Source organism: Syngnathoides biaculeatus, chromosome 8 (genome assembly GCF_019802595.1).
Source record: "Syngnathoides biaculeatus isolate LvHL_M chromosome 8, ASM1980259v1, whole genome shotgun sequence".
Lineage (NCBI taxonomy): Eukaryota > Metazoa > Chordata > Actinopteri > Syngnathiformes > Syngnathidae > Syngnathoides > Syngnathoides biaculeatus.
The window spans coordinates 6,446,342-6,470,371 of NC_084647.1; the positions used below are offsets into that span (position 1 = coordinate 6,446,342).

Consider the following 24,030-nt stretch of genomic DNA (forward strand, 5'->3'; position numbering starts at 1 on the left):
CGCAGATAGAGATACTTTATAATTGGCCCCTCTTTCCTTTTCTCATTTAATTCTGTCGACTTCCACTTAATAATCAGACTTTTGTTGCGGTCGATTCCGCAGGCAACGGACTCCCACTGACACGCAAAGCTGCGTTACTGTCATACTGAGTAATGGCTCATAGCGGCATTTTCATCAGAGTTGACAAAGTTTGGCCAACCACTCAAAGTCTATAAATTATCAACCAAACACAGACGCTTTTAATCTCTCATTATACATTCCGTTAGACATAAAAATGATTGCGCCAATAACCTCACCAATCATTTTCTAAAACATTATGATAAAATGTGATTATAAATAAGGGATGTGATGACGTACCCTCCAATTTCTAATCACGCGGTGAAGGAGTTTTGGCAGGGAGAAAAATAATCTATTGTGTTGTCACTCGCCGGGAGCGAAATGTAATCACAGTATTTTATTTTTTTGTGTGTGTGTCCATAATAGGTAGCATTACTTAGCGAGGGAATCTTTGTATGAATAGATGTGACTACTGTGAACCAACAAAAGAGAGGAGAAGAGAATTTAGCCCGACAAAGATCTGCCATTTTATGTTTTTTTTTTTTGTTTGTTTTTTTACGCCATCTTACAATAAAAAGATACTATTGATTAGATACACAACGCCGGCTACCAAACCCTCGCAGAAATTGATTTCAAGACAAACACGGGTGTTCAAATTGCACTCGCGCCATAGAATTGTGTGGCCAACGTTTTAATAGGAGGGCTTCAGAAGAGCCGTACGGCGTACGTGTACTGTAGTTGTGTGCGGCTTACTGTAGGAGCATAAATAGCGATGAAATACTCGCTCCATTTTTTTTTTTTTTTTTGATCAAAATGACTGATGTTAATGACATTCCGGTTCTCCTCTCTCCACCTCCCTCAGTCTAGGACCCGGAGGCTGTTGCCATGGTTCCCAGCCCACGCTCGGCCAACTGTCTGTACTTTATGTCTCATAAAAGCGCACGGGCTTTAAGTATGCACATACAAACATGTACATTTTCGCGTTCACTGTAAAACAAACATGAGATGCCATCAATGGAAATGTGATTTGCAGAATTGTATATTATGTTTATTGCTGATCTGCACCAGCCGCGTTACAACTTTAACAATATACAAACCAACTCATTTACAAATTATTCTTTTGAAATTGATTACTTCTTTCAAACAAGAAGAAAACTCCTCTCAAGTCCAAAGTATTTCTCTAATATGGGAACGCGTCCCTACACCGTAAATCAAGGCAAATTCTACTTCATATTTAATCCGAGCAAACACTAAAACAAGTAAAGGCATCTTTTGGAATTCTAATTGTTTACTTGATTAATTGCTTCACTTTCACTTCATTTATTTTTCGCTTAATTGTAACGCGGATGCATTGCTTCAAAAATGTATACTTCGCTCCAGAGGTGTACAAAAACAAATATGTTCTGCACTGTACCTGTGTTGTTTGGCTCAAAATAATTGCAGCAAATATTGTTTTTAAATCTCCTTTGTAACAGTATATATGTATAATAATATATGTATATTACCACTACATGAGCACATGCACAAATTATTACTAATGATTGTTGTACAGACATTTTTTTTTTAAATAATACAAGTGCAAACAAAAGTACAAACCTAGCAAAATGGAAATACAGATCATTCCTAATATTTTGAGCATATAGCAGCAAATTGATCCCGTGCATTATCCATTGGTAGAAGGGTTTTCCTGATTTTTTTTTAGGTCAACTTTAGGGGTGCGCGTTATACTTCAGGACGCATTATACACGAGAAATCACTTCCTGTTGGTTCAAGTGTCTGGCAAAGGGGGCCGTGACAAAGCAACCGTAGGGACTTCTTTGTTTCGTACTGTGCTGCATATTTTAAAATCTCATTCAATCATTCATTCATCTTCCGTACCGCTTTTGTTCACTCGGGTCGCGTATTGGAGCCGATCCCAGCGGACTGGGCCTGAGGCGGGGTACACCTTGAACTGTTTGCCAGCGAATCGCAGCCCACATGTAAGCAAACAACCATTTATGTTCACACCTATGGGCAATTAAGTGTTTTAATTTAACTTTCCAAGCATGTTTTTGGGAAGTACGTAAAAACTGGAGCACCCAGGGAGAACCCGGACAGGCACAAGAGAGAACACGCAAACTCCACACAAGCGAGGCCGGCTTTGAACCCGACTCCTCAGAACTGTGAGGCAAATGTGCGAACCAGTTAGCACCAAGCCACTATATTTGAAATTATACATCATAAATTACATTGTTGGCACAGATTTTCTTACAAAATAAAAAAAGAACAAATCCATCTCACAGGAAACATGAAGAGGGATTACTTTGATATCTTTAGTGGGCCACGTAAAATGATGCGGTGAGCTAGATCTGGCCGCCGGCCTCGGAGTTTGACACCCGTGTCCAAGAAAAAAAACACACTTGACGGAATTTTTTCTTCCCCTTCACACATGAGGGAGGTGTCATTTTCAAATTTGCCCCGAGAGACACTGCGCTAAGTAAGGTAATATAACATCGGTATAAGACTGCTCTCTCTCGCCCTCTCTCTCTCTCAGAGACACTTCTTAATCTTCATCACCACGGTGGCCTTTGGCTCCCTCGGTAACTTATCCAATCATCTCTGCTAGCGTCCCTTAAACTCCGTCTGGCTTCACTGAGGGACATCTGTCTGCTCAAGCCCCGAGTCTTGTACTTGACTTCAAAAATGATTGTTCACAGCACGGCGGATCGGCTGTAAAGCGTCGGCCTCGCAGTTCTGGGGACCCGGGTTCATTCCCCGGCCTTCCCTGTGTGGAGTTTGCGTGTTCTCCCCGTGCCTGCGTGGGGTTTTCTCCGGTTTCCTCCCACATCCCCAAAAACACGCAACATTAATTGGACACTAAATTGCCCCGAGGTATGATTGTCTGTGTCTATGTGCCCTGCGATTGGCTGGCGACCAGTTCAGGGTGTACCCCGCCTCCTGCGACCCTTGTGAGGATAAGCGGCTGAGAAAATGGATGTTCACAGCACACAGAAGCACAGAATTTGTGCATTTGACAGCAGGGATTGGCAAAGTGTGGTGCATGCAACTAATTTTTATCAACCCAAACAATTGTGTGTGTGTGTGTGTGGGTATACCTGCGTCCGTGTGTGTGTGTCCAAGAGACAATTACGCAACCACAGTAATTTAGCTGCTATTCTGGACTTTCATTTCCATCTCCCACATCTCGGCGGTACCACATGCCACAGACACAGCCTTGATCTTTTCCCTCTTTCTTCACTAAGTACGCCAACTTGCGCCTCTCTGGGCCGCGAGGTTTGGCAGAACACGGTCCTTTAAGTTTGTGCGCCGTTACATTTTCGCGGGTGACGTGGGGGAGACCTTTAATTGACATTGTACACAAGTAAACGTTCTTATCTGTCCATCTTTTTCCCCGACACTCTCTCGCCTCTATTTTCTTGAATTCAGTCTCTGCGGTTGCTATAGTAACAAGCTGTGCAGGAGCTGTGAAGCAGCACACATACTGTACCACTGAGCTCACGGGGGGGGGGGGGGGGGGGGGGGGATTAGTGGGTACGGGGCGTCATCAGCTGCTAACTACACTCTGCTAAACATCAAGATTCGTCTCATTTGAACTCTGCCGAACTGCTGTTTAAATCCAATTGATATGAACTAACCGGGCGGCCCAGCTGGTAAAGCGTTGGCCTCACAGTTCTGAAGACCCGGGTTCGATCCCCGTCCCGCCTGTGTGGACTTTGCATGTTCTCCCCGTGCCTGCGTGGGTTTCCTCCAGGCACTCCGGTTTCCTCCCACATCCGAAGAACATGCAGCATTATTTGGACACTCTAAATTGCCCCAAGGTGTGATTGTGAATGTGGCTGTTTGTCTCTATGTGCCCTGCGATTGGATGCAACCAGTTCAAGGTGTGCCCCGCCTCCTGCCCGTTGACAGCTCAGGTAGGGTCCAGCACTCCCGCGACCCTCGTGGGGATAAGCGGCTAAGAAATTGGATGCATGGAACAGTAGTCTTCTCTTTTGCAGATGTCAGCATGTTGTTGTAAAACGGAAAAACAGGTTGGTTTAAACAAAATGTGCTACCCTATAAATTATATGAATTTAGAGATTTGCATAAAAATACCGAGATATATCTCTTGTTTATCTTTTGCTGTTGTTTTTGTTTTCAAAAAACTATACATTGAGTGTAGAACTGACACTGTGTCTTTCTACAGCAAATTAACTCATTTTCACACACATCTTCTTCTTTTCCTTTTTGGCCTTTGACAGCTCGGAGAGGCTGCGGCACTCTCCGCGACGCTCATGAGGATGAGTGGCTAAGAAAATGGATGGATGAACTTACCAAAGTGATTTGATTTGATTACAAATCAAGTAGATCATGTAAACATTAACAGTGAAATTAAGCGTGTTTCGGTTTTATTAAACTTTTGCTGCTCATGAAATTTCTGACATTAACATACTAAAAATATCAGCAGAATCATCGACTTTATTTGTTTTAGTGCAAGCCCTTAATGATAACTGTTGAGAAAATTTGAAAACCCGTAAGGATTAAGTGTTTGAGGGATGGACAGCCTGACAAGTTCTTTTGAAACTATCCATCCATCCATTTTCTTAGCCGCTTATCCTCACGGGCTTCGCGGGAGTGCTGGAGCCTATCTCAGCTGTCAACGGGCAGGAGGCAGGGTGCACCCTTGAACTGGTCACCAGTCAATCGCAGGGCACATTGAGACAAACAGTCGCACTAACAATCACACCTAGGGGCAATTTAGTGACCAATTGATGTTGCATGTTTTTGGGATGTGAGAGGAAACCGGAGTGCCCGGAGAAAACCCACGTAGGCACTGGGAAAACTTGCAAACTCCACATAGGCGGGTGCGGGATCGAACCCGGGACCTCAGAACTGTGAGGCCAACGCTTTCCAGCTGAACCACCGCGCCGCCCTTTTGAAACTAATACAAAGTAATTTATTTTAGCTGGACTGAACTAATTTACGAGCAAGCAAGCATGGCCCAAGTTGTCATTTAGTAGCTAAAATATCGGACTGACAAAAGAAGTGAACGTGAGGCAGAACATCTCATGACAGGAACTATTGTATGGTTACTAGTGTATACAGTCGTGTTCCTCACTCCTGTTATTTTGTTGTTGTATTAGAAAATCTAAAAGGTTTTGATACCCCCGCGCATCTTTGCCCACTTTTGCTTTACTGTAATTTCTAATGAATAAAACTGAAATGGCACATCCGATACTGACGTTCGCTTGTATCTGACATCAAATCACACTGTGATGAAATCCAGTTTATATAGAAGTTACTGCATTTTTGTCAAAATGATTCTCGTGTAAATTGTACAAATAAACATTTATTATTATATAACTGCCCTACAGGGCTTAACATTAACATTTTGGGTCAGCAGCAACAGTGCCTCCTGTTTTCCCAGCAGTAATGGCCACTCAGCATTTTAACAAGGCACAGTAGTAGAATTTATCCCAACTAAGACAAATTTGCCCATGAGGGGTGTGGGAGTGGCTGTGCTATATGCGACTGCAAAATGCAAAATTTTCATATCATTATTTTACACTTCCAAAATAAATCAACACAAGATATGACAAACAAATTTAAGTTCAAATGGATAAATGCTGTAAATAAATATCAAAAGGACAGCAGCGGTAGGTTTTGGCCTTCAATACAAACGTACACGCTCAATAGGCGTAGAAAGAAGTAAAAAAAAATGAAAAAAAATCTAGCATGTTTGTTTTTTTCACCTGCATTTGTCAGCTGTTAATTCCAAGATTTGCTGCCCGACCATTTGCCCCCATTTTCTATGCTGTAAGCAGGGCAGAGGAACAATTCTTTGAAAATCTGATAACTTTCTTGCATTCTCATAACTCCCTGCTCTTTCTCAGGGGCATCGAAGTTCATTTTGTTTAATTACCTTTTTCCTGGTTCAGTGTCTGGGCTAAATAAAGGGTCAATTAATTTCCTATTCAGGAACAGTACGACCAAGCCAGACACTTTCTTCGTTAGCCTTTCCAATGTCTGATAAATGAGGTGAGCGCAAAAAGAAAAAAGGAAATTACAAGATATAAAATGAAAGGAGGATCGGGAAGGATTTCAACACAGTAAGTGCTAAGAACCAGCATAGAAAAAAAAGAATATTTCTGCCGTGTCTTTTTCTACATTAATCCACACACAATGCTTTACTAATATTAAGGGGAATTGATATTTGGAATAATTGGAACATTAGTATGTCAGACATGGGTGTATAACAAATTAATTAATAAAAAAGGGATAATCTGTTGCTGTGTTTGGGTTTGCGCATGCCAGAGCCCACGATTGAGCAAGCACTTAGTTTGACCGCAGTGCATTAATACCAAACTGAGTTCCCAAAACTGAAAATACAAAAAGGATTAAACCAATTAATACACTCTTATTTATAATACAAATCCTACAGCACAACACTACACCAGTGTTCTGTCATAAGTCAACTGCATGGGGATGGACCCAAATGCAGGACTCCGAGGCAAGGGCATGATCTTAAGAACGGTTTTATTTCAGGAAGAGGTCGTACACAGCTAAGTAGCCCAATAAGGCGGAAGCACAAAACGCATGGCCGAAAGTCCAAGCCCGATAATCCTGAAACAAGGTCCGAAGTACGAGGCAAAGTTTGGAAGGAAGAGGCACAAAAACGCAAGGCTAGAGGCAAGATCCAAAAACATGAAATAAAATCCGACGACTACGAGGCAAAACTTGGAAACATGAACAAAAACGTGACTTAACTGTGGTGGCACAGGCTCGCTGTGACAAAGGATTCCTCTACATTATACACACTAGCGTAGGATACCTTGATGCAGTGAAGCATATGCAACGAACTGGCAAATGCCGGTGACACATTCAGTACTTAAGTGCTTGGTCGATTAGTGTCCCGAATGCAACATAGCTGTGACACCTGTCAGAGGTGGGCTGACACCACGCCCCTCAAAGGAAGCACCGCCCACAGCAGTGGCCAGGCCATGCCCACGACATGTTCCAGTTGACAGGATGTAAGGGCAATTGTCAAACTGACACGCAGAAAACTTGTGAAATGTAAACGTATTTGTGGGTCTGGTGTTTCTCTCAAGAGTATCCAGAGATAGTCCAGACACACAAATCATGTACGGATCTCATAACCTGATACAGCGCCACGGGGATATACTTCACGCACTCACTCACGAGATTAAATATGTCTTCTCCATCAATCATACATTTCTGCATATTCCCCTGTGTTTATTTATAAACATGTCTACAAAGAAATGAAAAAAATGACTGTATCCCATCCATCCATTTTCTGAGCTGCTCATCCTCACGAGGGTCCTCGGAGTGCTGGAGCCTATCCCAGCTGTAATCAAGCAGGAGGCGGGGTACACCCTGAACTGGTTGCCAGCCAATCGCAGGGCACACAGAGACAGACAACAATCGCACGTACAATCATACCTACAAGCAATTTAGAGACTCCAATTGATGCATGTTTATCTTTTTAGCATTCTGTTCCGATTCACTCGACTGGAAAGGGCTACGGAGAAATTGCCAAACAGCTTGGTAAAAAAAAAAAGGTCCACTGTTGGCGCGATCATTAGAAAATGGAAAAAGCTAAAGATGACGGCCAATCTCAATTGGAGTGGAGCCCCATGCAAGATATCACCTCGTCCGCCGAGCACGACTTCGGCGGCGCCCGGGTGGCTTATACATACTGTCGGGGAGTCTGTTGTTAGCGAGAAGTATTCCGCATATCATCTAAATATGGCTCCAAACGATAGGGTAATATTGCCCTGGTCACTTCACTCATTCATTCATTCTCAAGGACCTAAGCCGAAAGTCAGAGCTCTCAATTCATCTGCGGGCCGTGACCAAAAGGACCAGATCCCGAATACAAGTGGTCTCCGGAGGGTGTCAAGGCTCTCCCTTGGAGATCGGATGAGAAGCTCAGTCATTTGGGAGGAACTTAAAGTAGAGCCGCTGCTCCTCTGCGTTGAGAAGCCAGATGAGGTGGCTGGGGCATCTGATTCTCCCTCCCTGGTGAGGTGGTTAGACGGGGACGAACCAGGACACGCTGAAGAGACGATGTCTCTCAGCTGGCCTGGGGACGCCTCAGAACTCCACCGGAAGACCAGGACGAGGTGGCTGGGGGCAGGGAAGTCTGGGCGTCTCTGCTAAAGCTACTTCCCACGCGATCTGACCTCAGATAAGCGGCAGAAAACGGACGGACATATCTGACAGCAAGGTTATTACGTGAACGTGTGTCAATCTAAATTCCTTGGAGCGGCAGGTGCATGAACAATGAATACAAGATGATGGTCGTTCACCGTATGTCATGAAAAGGCACACAGACTGATGAGGACGAGAACGAGAACAAAGACATGGAGGCGAAGACAAGGTGACGAAGTGGACGACAGATTAAAGTATAGTCGGGTTGCTGAGTAACAAACATCTTTGGCCTATAATAATAACACAATCATTGAATCATCATTCTGATAGTCGTTATTAAAACTGAGTTATCCAAAAGATTAGATAACTTGTACTATAGCTCACTTGGGTGTACAGTATTGTGATTGACCGACCCTGCGAATTACCGACCGTATGCTACGTCTTCAATGGAGAGAATATGACGATATTCAACGTTTGATTCAAAGACTCTACTTTCTCAATCAATCAATCAATCAAAATGGCCATCGGAAAGATTCTTGCTGAAACTTGTTCCGACCTTCATCATTAAGGCACACAATGTGAACTGATGATGCCCTAAAAACAGAGTTTTTCGATTACTATCATTTTCTCCTGATGGACATCAAATTTCATTGGGATGAAATCCAAACGTTGCATACAAGATAATTTTCCTTTTCTGCAAACCTTTAGCGTCTAGGTCCCGAAATATTTTTGAATCCTATCACTACTTTCATGTTAGCTAAAGAGCATTGAGCTACCATAGATTTTCCTGTCCAACCAAAAGGTGAACAAAAAAAAAAACACTTTTATTCTTAACTTGGTCGACTGGCTTGGGCGGGAATCAGCTGTCGGGCTTGCATCTTGCATGCACGCAATCCATTTTGGGCGCCGCCGTTCTCGTTAAATGTGCTGTTGCTGCTGGTTTTGCGCAACTCGCGATTGCCCGGTGTGCGATTGCAGCTGCTCGGTGATGAAGAAGGGAGACCGCATTCCCTTTGTCACTATGCAAATATGAGACATAAAATAATCATCTGCATGAACTTCAAAGTTTCAAGATATGCGTGCATATATTTTTCAAGATTTCCTTCCATAGCTGTAAGAGGTTATTTGATTTTGATGTAAATTGATGATACAGGAGTGAAACACAGAAGACCGAGAAGGGGTATTTGTGTGTACTCTGGAGATATAGATATGTGTCCTAGTTCTGATTTTCATTATTAGATTTCTTGCCTGCTGGGAGCACACAGAATATTAAAACAGCAATCAACACAACAGGGGTCCTCCTCAAGAAGTCTGTAACTTTCTTAAGCTTCGTCTGTGTGTAAGAAAATCTTATATTATGTGGTTTAACTTTAACCACACTGATATTTAAAAAAAAAAAAAAAAAAAAAAAAACAGTATAGATCTTTCAGAAGAAATGTACAGTGATGCTTCGGTTCTCAACCACAATCCGTCCAGAAAAAGGTTTGAGAAGTGATTTGTTCGAAAACCGAATTGATGTTTCCCATTACAATGAATGGAAAAAGAAATAATGCGTTCCAAGCCTAAAATTCTGGCTTTTTAAATCATTTTTTTTAGCTTTTCCTGATAATAAACTGAATAGTTGGAATACATGTATAGTTTAAATACTTTATATAATAAAATAATTTAAGAAATATATTTATTTTTTGCTTTGCTTGGTTTTGTCGGGGGCATTCGAGTAACGATTTTCGTTCGAAAACAGAAGCAAAAAAAAAAAAAACTCCAAATTTTTATTCGAAAACCGATTTGTTCAAAAACGGGGATGTTCGAGAACCGAGGCTTTACTGTATTTGTCGTGTTCGTGGGGCGGCTCAAGTATGTTAGTTTAGGGGATGTTGCTCGAAAACAAGCGTAAACACAGTGGCATTATTTGATATCAATTGTAACTAATGTTTTTCACATGTAGTACATGAACTATATATCATTTGAAACAACTTTGCTGGGGCCAGTAGCCAGCATTAATATTCAGGAGGTACTGATATGACAATAATTCACCTTAATAAAACGGGCACGTGGTGGAAACTGACGGTAAACTATGATAAAACTGTTGTTGTACTCATTATCGTTAATCTGCTTGTGATATTTTCTTATTCATCCAAATGGTCACGGAAGCTCTCGATGGCCAAATCACACGCAGAGGTGTTAAACACTTAGCGTAATCAGATCAGTGGTAAGTGAATAATTATCTTTAACATCATCTGTGTCCTCGTGTGGTAATGTAATTACATCGACATTAAAGAGTGTCTGCCCGACAGAACGGGGCTAATAAGAATTTCTTCCAACGGACCTCTGCTGAGCCGAGCATCCACCCATGACCACCTCCAATCTGCGGCCACTCTATGATAAGGATGTGATTGAAGGCAGAAGTTTATTACACTGTAATAATCAAAAACGGATTGCTCTGGAAGACACTGGTAGGCATGAGAATGACACACAACAGCGCTCCCGAATACATACGTTCCAATTTTGGACTTTACCGCCTGCTTTACATTTTGTTTGATGATCGATCATATTGATAGAATACGACAAGTCTTTACCTCACTCAGCAGGGTGACGACGATGATGATGATGATGATGATGATGATGACGATGGTAAGGAAGAGCATGATGGTATTAATGAGCATCATGGCGGCACAGACAACAAAAAGGATGCTGCTGCGATGTCTTAGATGCAGAATGGACCCCGCTGTAGAAAGAGTAGATTTACATTATCGTGTAGAAAAGCTATTTTCTACAAATTTATTGTAGGAAACGTATTGACATATAGGTAAAAAAAATAAATCACGATTCCCCTCATGATGGGGATACAAAATTCTAAAATTAGCACTAAACGGTATTTTTTTTTTTTTTTTTATCTTTGAAATTTGAAATGTCAGAGGGATCCCTGTAAATTAGAGCAATTGCAAAGCCCACTGTAGAAAAATGAAATATATCTCAATATTTAGCGGCACTGTGGACGACTGGTTAACACATCTGTCTCGCAGTTCTGAGGACTGGGGTCGGGTCCAAATGAAGGCCCCGTACGTGTGGAATTCGCATGTTCTCCCCGTGCCTGCGTGGGTTTCTCCAAGTTTCCTCCCACATCCCAAAAACATGGATTAAATCAGTGGTTCCCAAATTTTTTGGGGGGCGAGCCCCACTTTTTAGAAATTACATTTTCAGCACACCGCACCCCCCCAGCTTGAATTTTTTTTCCAACACATCGAGGAAAACATCAACAACCTCACCTGGCTGTAACTTAATGACGAAAAGTTGCCATGATCGTTAATGGTAGCACCGCGGCCCTACTGTCAAAATGCCCCAACTAGTGCCGCCGCCCACAGTTTGACAACCACTCCATTCATGGAAGACTCTAAATTGCTGGTCGGTTGTTTTTTTTTTTTTTTTTGTCTGTACCCCAAGGATAGCTGGGATAGGCTGCAGCACGCCGGCAACCCACGTGAGGATAAGCGGAACAGAAGACGAACGAATGAATACTCAGCATTTGTACGTTGCACAAACTTAACAGATTCAATTCAATTATTCATTTAAAAAAGAAATGTCTTGACGCGATATCATATGTGCGTAACATAATCGGTAAAGACAGCAAAGTGCATTGGGTACTCCAAAAGGATTTAACAGTAAATACGTGCGCAAACAACATCCATCTCAATGCTGCTTGTTTATGAATGGATGAGTGCTGGAAACACTTGTAAGCTTTTTTTGGTGAAAGGTCGTATGGTTAAAAAAATGAACAAACAAATAAATAAATGGATAAATGCATAAATAAAAGCCAACCCATTTTTTCGTAGCATTCAATCAGTTCATTTTTGTTTTTAATCTAAACCGAGAATCCATTCACACAGCTTAATGACCACAGCACCACTGACCTGCCGACCAAAAGGAACTCTCCCACCAGTCCCTGGCGCCTCATGGCCATGAGGATATTGCGGACAGTCATGCCCTCGCAGAAACACGCCACCACCCTGGCCTTGGGTAGGTGGGCCCTCAGCCTCTCCACCAATCGGTCGAAGCTCTGCTCGCCAGCATTGCTCCAGATTTTGCCTGAAGCAAACGTGGCAGAAACAAGCACAGCCTGTGACGCTTTCCGATCTCTTTCGAGGCAAGCGGAGCACGGTGCATGAACTCAAAAGTGTTTGGACAGCGGAGGATATTGGAACAAAACAATTCTTTTATCACGGTGATTTTATTATTTGACCTTGTGTCCATAAATCCTACCAGAATGAGCGATGCAAATGCCCTCCTTGGCTGCCATGTCCTTGAACGCTTCCATCCCGCTTTCTCCATAATTGCCTGAAAAGACAAAAAGGCTTCAACGAGGAGGGGAAAAACCAGCCACGGGAAGGCAGGGGAGAGACGTACCGACCCAGTTCCATGACTCGTCTGCCTTAGCGCGATTTAATAATCTCACATTTGTGTCAGAGAACCTGTCTCCCCGCCGTGGCACCCACTTCTTTGCCAAAGAAAGTGGGTGACCTGGAATTTATGCAAATGAAAGGTTGCACGCACTGGCGAAGAAAATGTTAGGAGTTCCCTGTCGAAAATCTCCCCCTTTCCCTTTCATCTCACCATTTTGTGGGTGGCGCCATGAAGAAAACATCAGAAATCCATTTCTATAACGAGGCTCTCTGAACATCATTCAAAGAGATTAGCTCTTAAGATTTGTCTCTCTCATTCTGTGTGTAATCAATAACAGAATTACATTGTCTAAAATGATCTCCATCCATTAACTACCGTTTTTTTCTGGGTCGGATCGCAGCTTCAGCAGGAATACCCAGACTTCCTTTTCCCCAGCCACTTCTTCCAGCTCGACCAGAGGGATCCTGAGGTGTTCCCAAGTCAGCCGAGAGACATAGTCTCTCCGGCGTGTCCTGGGGGGTCCTCAGGGTCTCTTTCCGGTGGGACGTGCCCGGAACACATCACTAGGGAGGCGTCCAGGAGGCATCTGAATCAGATGCCCCAGCCACTTCATCTGGCTCCTCTCGATGGGGAGGAGTACAGGCTCGACACTGACCCCTTCCTGGATGACCGAGCTTCTCACCCTACCTCTAAGGGAGAGCTCCAGGACAGACCGGGAGATGAGTCGGGTCGCGTTGGACGTAGCTTCACCAGGGATATCCAGACTTCCCATTCCCCAGCCACTTCTTCCAGCTCTTCCGGAGGGATCCCGAGGCATTCCCAAGCCAGCCGAGAGACATAGTCTCTTCAGCATGTCCTGAGTCATCCTCGTGGTCTCTTTCCGGTGCGACATGCCCGGAACTCCCTCAACAGGGAGGCATCCGAATCGGATGCCCCAGCCACTTCATCTGGCTCCTCTCAATGCGGAGGAGTAGCTGCTCAACACTGAGCCCCTACCGGATGACCGAGCCTCTCACCCTATCTCTAAGGAAGAGCCCGGACGCCCTTCGGAGGAAACTCATTTCGGCCACTTGTATCCGGGATCTTCTTCTTTCGGTCACGACCCGCAGCTCATCCCCATAGGTGAGGGTAGGAACGTAGATCGACCTTTGCCTTTCGACTTAGCTCCCTCTTTACCACAACGGACCGATACAAAATCCGCATCACTGCAGACGCCGCACCGATCCTTCTGTCGATCACCCGGTCCATCCTTCCCTCACTCGTGAACAAGACCCCAACATACTTGAACTCCTCCACTTGGGGCAGGATGTCATCCCCGACCCGGAGAGGGCACACCCTCCTTTTCCGACTGAGGACTATAATCTCAAATTTGGAGGTTCTGATTCTCATCCCAGTCGCTTCACACTTGCCTGCGAACCGCTCCAATGAGAGCTGGCGATCACGGCTTGACGAAGCCAACAGAACCACGGCGGGGACCTTGGCGATCCGATCCCCGGCTACAGAAACTCGCTCTAAAATGACCTCTGGTTCGATAAAATTGAGAATAAAGAACAAGAAATCGGGTTATCGAAAAAGGAAAATAAAAAAAAAAACAGTAGATCACGATGTGCGTGCTTGCGTGTGCGTGTGTACATGTGCATACATGCGTGCGTGCGTGTGTGTTGCCATGCAGGGCTCTACGGCAATAACAAGTGTGTCAGAGCTAAGTATAAATTCCTGTAATTAGTCTCTCAGTGAGAGGAGCAGGAGACAGATGGTGCAGACCTTCTTACCCCATAGACACACACACACATGCACACGCACCCTCACATGCACACGCACGCCGAGTTAAAGTCATCAGAATCGATAAAGCTTGTAACCTACTTCACTCGAGTCCCAACAGGGATTTATGTGCGAGACATATTTTTTTTTTTTTTTCTCCCCCACCGCGTCTCCCTGTAATTCTTTCCGGCTTTGAAACGTTTTCCTACGTACTGTATGTGCCCTTCCCTAAACTGCTACAGGCAGTATTTTTTTTTCAATAAAGTCTTACACACAAATACCCAATTCTTACTCATTCCCAATCTTTATATATATACACACACAAATATTGCACATATAACGTAATCTGCCGGAGGAGCTTCACTTTGGTGTAGACAAGCGGCTTCCTCGAAGGTTTTACAAGAGAGTGGCAGGTCTCATTTCCGCTGAAATCCTTCCCTTCTTCGCTTTCCCCACTTCTCTCCTTCCTCCGCCCCCCCCCACCCATCCCTCAATTGCTACTCTCGTCCTCTCGTAACATCTTGCGTGCTATTCCCCCATCTTAACGTGTCATCTCCTTTCTCCCTGTCAATACTTCCCCAGCGCAGCAAACATTTGCTCGTCTTCCGCCCGTTTTCTGTGAATTTTTCATACCTCACGTCGCATCTCGATTTGCACGTGCGATGACACTTGGAGAACAACAAAAAAAAGACGCATAAACAGCTCCCTGGTAGCCTTGAATACTTGTGGACACGACCACACTTTCCTACAGTCGAGCGTGAATACGCCTGAAAAACAACGTTAGAATGCAGAGCACAGGTGTCAAACTCGAGGCCCGGGGGGCCAGATCCGGCCCGCCACATGATTTTGTGTGGCCCGTGAGGCCAAATCTAGACTTTCCATTTCCATCTTCTTCTTTTCCTTTCGGCTTGTCCCGTCAGGGGTCGCAATGGAAATCCATTTCCGTTATTCTTGGAAAAAATCTGTACCATGATTTCAAATGATCATTTATCGTAAATGATCAAGTTGAGATATTACAAGCATTTTTGTGTGACCAAACATGAATAGTTGAAAAACACGTTGGCCTTGGATTTCTGATTCCAAAACTGATTCACAAATTCATTATATAAACATGATAAGACGATTAAACATTTTTGTTGTTTCACAGTCAAAGCGACCCACTGAGGGAAACCCGAACTACAACGTGGCCCGCGAGAAAAATGAATTTGACGCCCCTGATGGAGTGCAAAAATGACTTCTCAAAGCATAGATAAAGTTTATTGATTGTAGTCCTGCAACAAAAGTTAATTAAAATTGAGGACTTGTTAAAGAGACAATGCCTAGAAACTATTCAACGCGTTCAATCACTGGTCTCAAACTGGCGCCCGGCGGGCCATTTGCGGCCCACGAGGCGATATTTTGTGGCCCCCACCTGAATATGAAAAGTACAATGGCCCTCGAGTTTTATACGGATGGTACTTTTACAGTGTCGTGCCGATGAGGCGACCAATCACGGTGGGGTGGATGGCTATCGGGCGTGTGACATCAACCAGGCTTGACGTAAGCAGAGAAACAATGTTCAAGTTGCAGCAGGGTTGCCATGGAGTTTTTTTTTGTTTTGTTTTGTTTTCAGAAGTTGTGCACACAAACACCTGCGTCGTTCTTCATCTTATTTTGTGTTAAAAAATGTGTTTTAGAAGATAGTATTGTTTTTTATTGAAATTCCACATAAATCCATCTGCGCCCGAGGCTCAGCCAGACTCCGCCTCCAGCAGTCCCAAGGTAAATTTGAGTTTGAAACCCCCGCTTTCAATCGTTACCCCGAGGCTACGCAGCCAAAGCGTAGTGTGAGATGGACGAAAATTCAGTCAGTGCGTCTCCACTTTCGTTCGGATCATTTCCGACGCGACCCGTTCCATTTTCATCACCATTTGCGGCTGAATGAAAGTCAATAAATACAAACAAGCCGCAATAAAGAGGAGGTGGAGAAAAGGCATCCAACTTGATTCATGGGGGTATATCGATCAGTTTTTTGTCGGATCACACTCGGGTGAGGTGTCAAGTTTGATATCAATGAACTCAATGAGGTGAGTTGAGATAATTGAGACTCGGCTCAATAGTGAAGAAGAATAATGATAACGCTTACATAAATGAACGGGATCGAAATGTGACCAATTGAACTGACACGCCGTTGCTCTGCTGCGCATGGGAAGCGCAATGAATATAGTAAATATTCGGATCAATCCAGTTTCTATGGAAACATGAGCATATTAAAAGTAGGGCTGACAGGTTTGGATAAATGTAACAAAATTTGGGTCACTTTAGCAATCTGTAAATTTGATCTCTGGGAGAACAGACTGCCGCAGTGCTTCTCGAATCTTTTACACAAAGTACGGCATTCAAAACACGGCGGATGCAGAGGTTTTAGTCCTTTAAAAGTAGATTTAATATTGCATCAACTGTAGGAAGGCTACAGGAACGCACGATATAACAAAGCAAATACTAAAACAGAAATCATTTTCATATATCAATGAAAAACACGAATTTTAGCATTACCCACTTTCTCACATATCTTAAAGCCATATCCTGGAAATTAATGTTGAAAACTTATGTGCATGAATTCCCACCCTCAGCCCCATTTTGCGTTTCCTACACATCGTCCTGTCTTTTCCAAGCGCTCCATTGATGTAAACCACAGAGACACTCGTCTACACACACACACACACACACACACACACACACATCATTCATATCATTGCTTCTTGCATGTTTCTATTCCTCTTTCTTGTGATTTCCACGCAGGCCCTTCATTCTCACCCAACCCCCATCCTGAATACTTCTCCCCTCTTTGCCATCTTCTCTCTCACACTCTGGGGCTCTGGCTGCTTGCATTTGAGAAAGCAACGCTCGACCTTGAAGATCTATTCCAAGGTCAAATGTGCCTGTCTGAGGGGATATAAAAAAAAAAATCCGGCGCACGACCTCCATGCCCGCCTGAACACAACAAGTCGTCTCGGAGACGAGGAAAGTTGTACGCAGCAATCTAATCGAGCGTATCACGCACACACACAAAAATATCCAACCATCCATTCTCTTTTGCTGCTTATCCTCACGAGGGTCGCGAGGAGTGCTGGAGTGCGGGGGACGCCCTGAATCTGGTTGCCAGCCTATCGCAGGGCACATAGAGACAGACAACCATTTGCACGTACAATCACACCTCGGGGCAATTTAGAGTATCCAATTAATGTTGCATGATTTTGGGATGTGAGAGGAAACCGGAGTGCCCACGCGGAGACAACCCACACAGGCGGGGCCGGGATTGAACCCGGGACCTCAGAACTGTGAGGCCAATGCTTTCCAGCTGATCCACCGTGCCGCCATACAACAACCACATTATTACTTATTTTTTTACTACTTACCGTACTATACTGTACTTTAATCCGCTGTATAACTGTAGAAACAAAAACAATAACAATGATAGAACCTTCCGGGGAGACCATACAAACTCCAAACAGGGGGGGCCAGGATTTGAACCCCAGTCCTGAGAACAGTAAGTGCAAGCCAGTGAGGCAAAAAGGGTGAATTCAATTCGATTCGTCAGAAAATCCTTAACGGCCGCACGGTGGATCAGCTGGTTAGGCGTTGGCCTCACAGTTCTGAGGTCCGGGGTTCAGTCCCAGGCCCGCATTTGTGGAGTTTGCATGTTCTCCCCGAGCCTGCGTGGGTTTTCTCCAGCAACTCCGGTTTCCTCCCACATCCCCAAAAACTTTAATTGGACACTCTAAATTGCCCCGAGGTGTGATTGTGAGTGCGGTTGTCTGTCTCCAATTTGTCTGCGATTAGCTGGCAACCAAGCTGTGCAAGATACTGCCTGGCCCACTGCGAGCAAATTGGGGTTGAGCGTCTTGCCCGAGGACACATCAACAAATCACAGCCAGGATTCGAACCGGTGATCCTTCTTTCACCTGACGACCTCGCTACCCACTGACCCAGAGCCGACAAATTAAAGTGAATCCGAGTGTAAATGGAAACAAGGTACATTAGCTAAATGAGCGGATGGCGCTAACTAGCGGCGCTTCATAAGGTGAAGGGGTTCAAGCGCATCTTGGGGTCACCGTGGTGATCTTCTTTTTGACAATAAGTGACGAGGATTCGTTCGATCCGATGTTATTGCGTGAACATGTCTCAGTCAGGCAAATGATCAATACTCTGATTTTATCGGGAATTTTTGGCTGCATGCCATTATTAATCAACCTTCTTGTACTCCTATCTTAGGTTTCCCGAGTAGTACCGGCACAATATGCTGAAGGGCATACAACTATACATCACCGCACATAAATCTTGTATATGCACTCTAGAGGTTGTATCGTAAGGGCGGGTAGTGAAAATGTTAGAAAAATGTAAACTAAAACTACAATAAAGTGATGGAAAAATGAGCACGTCCTCTTATTTCTGTTTAAACATGTTAATTGTCGCTAGCCAGTAACTAACATGGCTAGAGAATCATTAACGCTAGTTTAGCCAGTGTCGCGACGTCTTCCCTGCATTGACTTGATGCATTTTACAGCATAAGCCATGATCAATAGAAAAAAAAAAAAACATTTACTGTGGTCTTACTCGGTCACACTAGTCCTCAAATACGCCATAACTGCATTAATTTCTTCGATTCTCGTCACGAACCATCGGTGCAGGGGTGGACCCAAATGCGGGACCCCGAGACGCGAGCATGATGTTAGCCGTGGTTTATTCAAGGAACAGGGTCATACGCGGTGTAAGCAGTCCGAGAAGGCAGAGGCACAAAACGCTACGCAAAGGCAGGATCCAAAAACGGTCTGATGACTAGGAGACAAACTAGTAAAAACATGAACTAGGACTTGACTATGATTATGAAACATAAACTCAGACAGGACTCAACTGTGGTGGCACAGAAACACTGTGACAAGGATAGCTCAACACTACACCAACTCACTAACTCAGGGCAACGAACTGGCAAATGCCAGTGACAAAAACTCCAACTTAAATGCCCGTCTAATGACAGTCCCAATGTGAAACTGCCCCTCTTGGCAGTGGCCGACCCCCGCTCATGACAATTCTCATCTACATCCCAAAGAAAATCTGTACTCATGGACAAGTAAAAACAAAAACGAATATCCATATTGCGCTGGGTGTTTTACCTTCGGTGTTTATGGCAGACACATAGCTCCAGTTGTATCTCTTAACTATGTCCACCATAGCCCTTGCCTGTTGGGCATCCGACGGCACCACGCGCATGAAGTACTTGTAAAGACTCTGAAAAAGTAGAGACAAAAAGTAAGGGGACAGACCAAAAAAGTCATTGATGAACAATGTAGAGTATATCTCACCTTGTCACTAAGATCCATGCTAGTGGCAGAGTAGGCAATCTGCGGTATGTTGAACAGTTGTAGAAGGTTCTGGACCTGGATGGCGACTGAGCTTGATCCCGGCCCGATTAAACCCACGATGGGCTTTTTCCCTCGCATGGGAGTGGCGGAAGGGTCTGTGCACTTCATGGTTGCGCCCCCACCGCCTCCACCCCAAGGGTTTCCTCCGCCCCACTCTTCCGCTTCGTCGGAGGACACCAACGAATCCCGAATAAACTCGATGCTCTGTTCCAGGGCCACAGCGGAGTGCCAGCAGGAGTCACGGATCTCACATCCGAGGCTGATGTTGGGAAGGATGTGAGGATCTGCATTGATGCGGTCCAGCGTGTGCATCATCGCCTCCACCCGCTGGATACCGTACTGCTCTCGAACTGCGCCGCACTTGCGTTCGTGAACCTGGACGGGACGGAATACGTAGTAGACACAAACGGTAGGAAATTCTAGAAATGGTCTTTTATAGTATACATCACTCAGCTATAGAGTGGTACCTCGGTTTTCGAACGTCTGTTTCCGTACAAATCGGTTTTGGAACGAAAATCGGTATTCGAACGCCCCGACCAGCTGACCCACGACAATTTGGTATTGTGCTTTCGAACGGACCCCCGAAAGTATGGCATGGTGAAATCGACACTCAGCACCATTCTGAAACACAAGGATGATGTCGCTGAAGGAGGAGCCGTGTTGACCAAGCAGAGGCCACAGATCTCAGAGGAAGTCGAAAAGTTGCTTCCTTCTTTCTCCGCTAAATGGAACGACATCCATAATTTTGTAGAACTCCATCACCCTAACAGAGCAGAATTTTGCAGAGCACTGCAAAATTTCAATGACATTGTTCTGAGCCACTTCGGGGAGGTGCTCAAAAGACGGCAGAAACAGTCTACCTTAGATTCTTTCTTTGTTAAAAAGGGGCGAGTCACCCCCACCGAAGACATTTAAAACAGTTGTTTTGCATTGTCTTTTTCTTTTGTTCCATTAACCGTACCTCTAGTTGAAAGTTACATTTTTTGTACATTATGTACTTCCTGTGCAAATAAAAAAACAATTTGTTGAGGGTTTGACTACCGTATTAACCATTATCATTTCTCCAAAGAAGGCAAGTTGCTTGTTTGAAGTTATTCTGCACTTTCGTTAATAAAAAAAAAAAAAAGGTTTACAAGGCTGGGGTCAGTTGCTACAGATACAGCAATGCGCTTCCAGCCTATCATAGTCTACTACTAAAGCATACATTTTAAGCAAAAAATAAAATACATTTCTTAAATTATTTAATTATATATAAAGTATGTAAACTATACATCCATTTCTACTATACAGTTTATTATCAGGAAAAGCTAAAAAAAAAAAAAAAAAAAAAAAAAACGCTTTACAAAAACTATTTTTTAGGCTTGGAACGCATTATTTCATTTTCCATTCATTTTAATGGGAAAACTCGCTTCGGTTTTCGAACATTTCACTTTTCAACCGGCCTTCTGGAACAGATGGTGGTCGAGAACCGAGGCACCACTGTATATTGATTTCAACATTATGATGTGACATGCCAAATATTCCAAAACCAACCTTGTCAGCAGGAGGCTGATGATGCACGGAGAACAATGCACCAATTATGATATCTCCAGGAATGTGGGCGACAACTCGCCTTTCACTAGACTGGGCGGAGTCAGTTTGGTCGAGGGCCACCCAAGCAAAGAAGAAGAGTAGCCACAGTAGCATCTTGGCTTTGGTCTGTTCAGTAATCCAAAGGCGAGTTTAAAAAATACTCTCACAGGTGACTACTCGTCCTGGAAAAATTTTTCTAGTCATGGCAACACACTCTTTTCCTTCTCCTGTCTCCGGATTTCAGCGGTGGAAAGTCGTCACGACAGAGACAGGTGCAGCGGTGAGACTCGGGAAATTTGACGGAAAATCTTGACTGGGTTTCGACAGAGGGTTGAAGTCCAGGCTGCACCGTTTCAAAGGAAGAGCTGATGTCCGAAGAAAGCGGCGACGGACAGACATGTTCGCACGAACCTGCACGGAGGACAGAAAGAAAAAAAAGTGTCCTCAAAAACCATCACAAAAAACACAAACACACACTATTCTTGGTTATGCAAAAATAATACATATTTTGCACAGGAGTTATGTTAGAAGGAAAAATACAGACATTTGTATTTTATATGTTGTCCATGCAGCGAATGATGCGACCATTTAGAGTGAAACCCTTTAAAATCAACCCTTAAATCTTTAAACATTTGACTTTCAGTGCAAATGTTTTTTTTATAATTTAGGGAAAATATACCTCCCATGTACGATATTAGGGATCATAATGCACAATGTCACCATACCATGCAATTCAGAATTGCCCTTCCTCTTTCCTCATTAAATGTTCTCACATTTAATTTTCATTGTTTTTAAAAGAATTTTACGTTGATTAAATGCTAAAACATTCAATCTCTTTTTCCCGTTTCCCTTTTTTTTTGTTTCCATAAAATACTGTACATCAAAACAAACGAAATGAAATTGAGTCACTTCCTGTTTTTTTTGCTTCCCTACATCAGAAGGGATAATAAAAGGCTGCAAAGTACATCATCGAACCAAGAGTGTATTAATTGTATAGGCCATGCGCAATGTATCATTTTAGCGTTATTATCATACAACAAAAAATAAGTACAGTAAATCTAAAATTTAAAAAAAAAAAATGAGTTTCTAATTTAATCAAAGTCATGTCACAGCAACTGAATAATGTGGGACAGATTACCTTGAGTACAAATTCCATCTCATAAATTATAGGTACTATGTTCTATTGCATTATTAAACCGTGAGAGAAATACCGTAATTCCCGGCCTGTAAAGAGTGCACCGGTCATAATGTAACATTATAAACCTCGCCCAGTACATTTGTAAAGGAAATACCCTTTGGTACATACATAAACCGCAAGTGCCCAAATTGAAACCCACATTGAAACACGAAATATTTAGAAAGTTCAAAGTTTTAATACCTTAGCTTAGCTTAGCTTAACATAGCAAAAACACGGTGGCACAAACAGGGCTAGTAAAAAAAAAAAAAAAACATACCTAAATAACTGAGACACGGCAGTAACACAGCAGCAACATGCTAGCACAGCGCTAACAGAGCGGTTAAAAAAAAAAAACATACCGGTAAAAGTCACTTCCTCGGCACGTATATTCCACTGGTATCATTCGTACCTTTTCCACTCGATCGCCCCCCTTGCGACCGTTAGAAAAAATGCACAAATTAACCGCATCACCGCATAAGTCGCAGGGTTGAAAAAGTGTGAAAAAAGTTGTGGTTTATAGGCTGGAAATTACAGTAATTTATTTTTTCTCTCGAGTAAACATGAGTAAACATCCTTCATTCCTCCACCCGAGAATTGACAAACGATTTACTGCACAGGATAGCAAAGTAACCACTTCTCATGCAGGCCGAGGTCAGGGTCACGGCACAGTTGTCTCGGTTTAGCTGAAAGCGGGGCGGTGGCAGCAAGAAGTGGAGGTAATAAAATAATAGTTCAAAAACATTTTAAATAATAGAAGGGCGTATTTGAGGCCGATAAATACTCAACAAAGAAACTGTAACGGTACAAAACTATGGAAGTAAAAATGTGCCACCAGGATTTGAATTTGAAACGCCACAGAAACAGGCAGCCAATCCAGTTACGCTTTCTTAGTATGTGACGTCACGTGACTAAGAAAGCGTAACTGCGATTGGCTGGCTGTTCGGTTCTGACCTGAAGTAACCCCGCCTGGTGGCACGGACGGTGAATTTTAGACAGCGAATTGCACCCGGTTGAATTGTTAACATTGAAAAGTTACGCTGAAATACAACTATTAAAAACGTATTATTCGTAATATTTCAAATTCAAATCCTGGTGGCACATATTTACTTCCATACAAAACACAAACAAGTCGATGGGGAAAATGAGAATTACGTGAGCTAAAGAGCAAGGGATCCATTTATTCATCAATCCATTTTCCATATCATTTGTCCTCATTATCGAGTCGCAAGGGCGCTGAAACACTTCCCGGCTGACTTCGGAGCGAGTGAACGGGCACACTGACAGACGGATCAATCGCAGGACACAAATGGACAAACGAGGATTCAAACCGGTATCCGCACCTGAGGAGAAATGAGAGTCATCAGTCAACCTAACCTGCTTTTTGGAGAATGTCGAAGAAAGTCGCTGCACCCGGAGAAAAACCCAAAGGAGGAGGGGGAAAACGCGCACCCTCCACTTAAAATGGAGCCTGGATGCAAACCCCAAAACTCAGAACAGTGATGCAAACGCGCT

General features: G+C 43.6%; 1 protein-coding gene across 1 annotated transcript in view; it reads right to left on the minus strand.

Moving 5' to 3' along the window:
• Positions 1–24,030, minus strand: part of grm5b (glutamate receptor, metabotropic 5b) — a 68,549-nt gene that overhangs the window by 25,086 nt on the left and 19,433 nt on the right. Inside the window, exons 2-6 of the mRNA XM_061826991.1 lie at positions 21,303–21,752; positions 19,710–20,144; positions 19,521–19,635; positions 12,466–12,540; positions 12,117–12,291 (exon numbers count right to left, since the gene is read on the minus strand). Coding sequence (XP_061682975.1) covers positions 12,117–12,291; positions 12,466–12,540; positions 19,521–19,635; positions 19,710–20,144; positions 21,303–21,455 — 953 coding nt within the window. The 5' untranslated portion in view covers positions 21,456–21,752. The remainder of the gene's footprint in view (positions 1–12,116; positions 12,292–12,465; positions 12,541–19,520; positions 19,636–19,709; positions 20,145–21,302; positions 21,753–24,030) is intronic.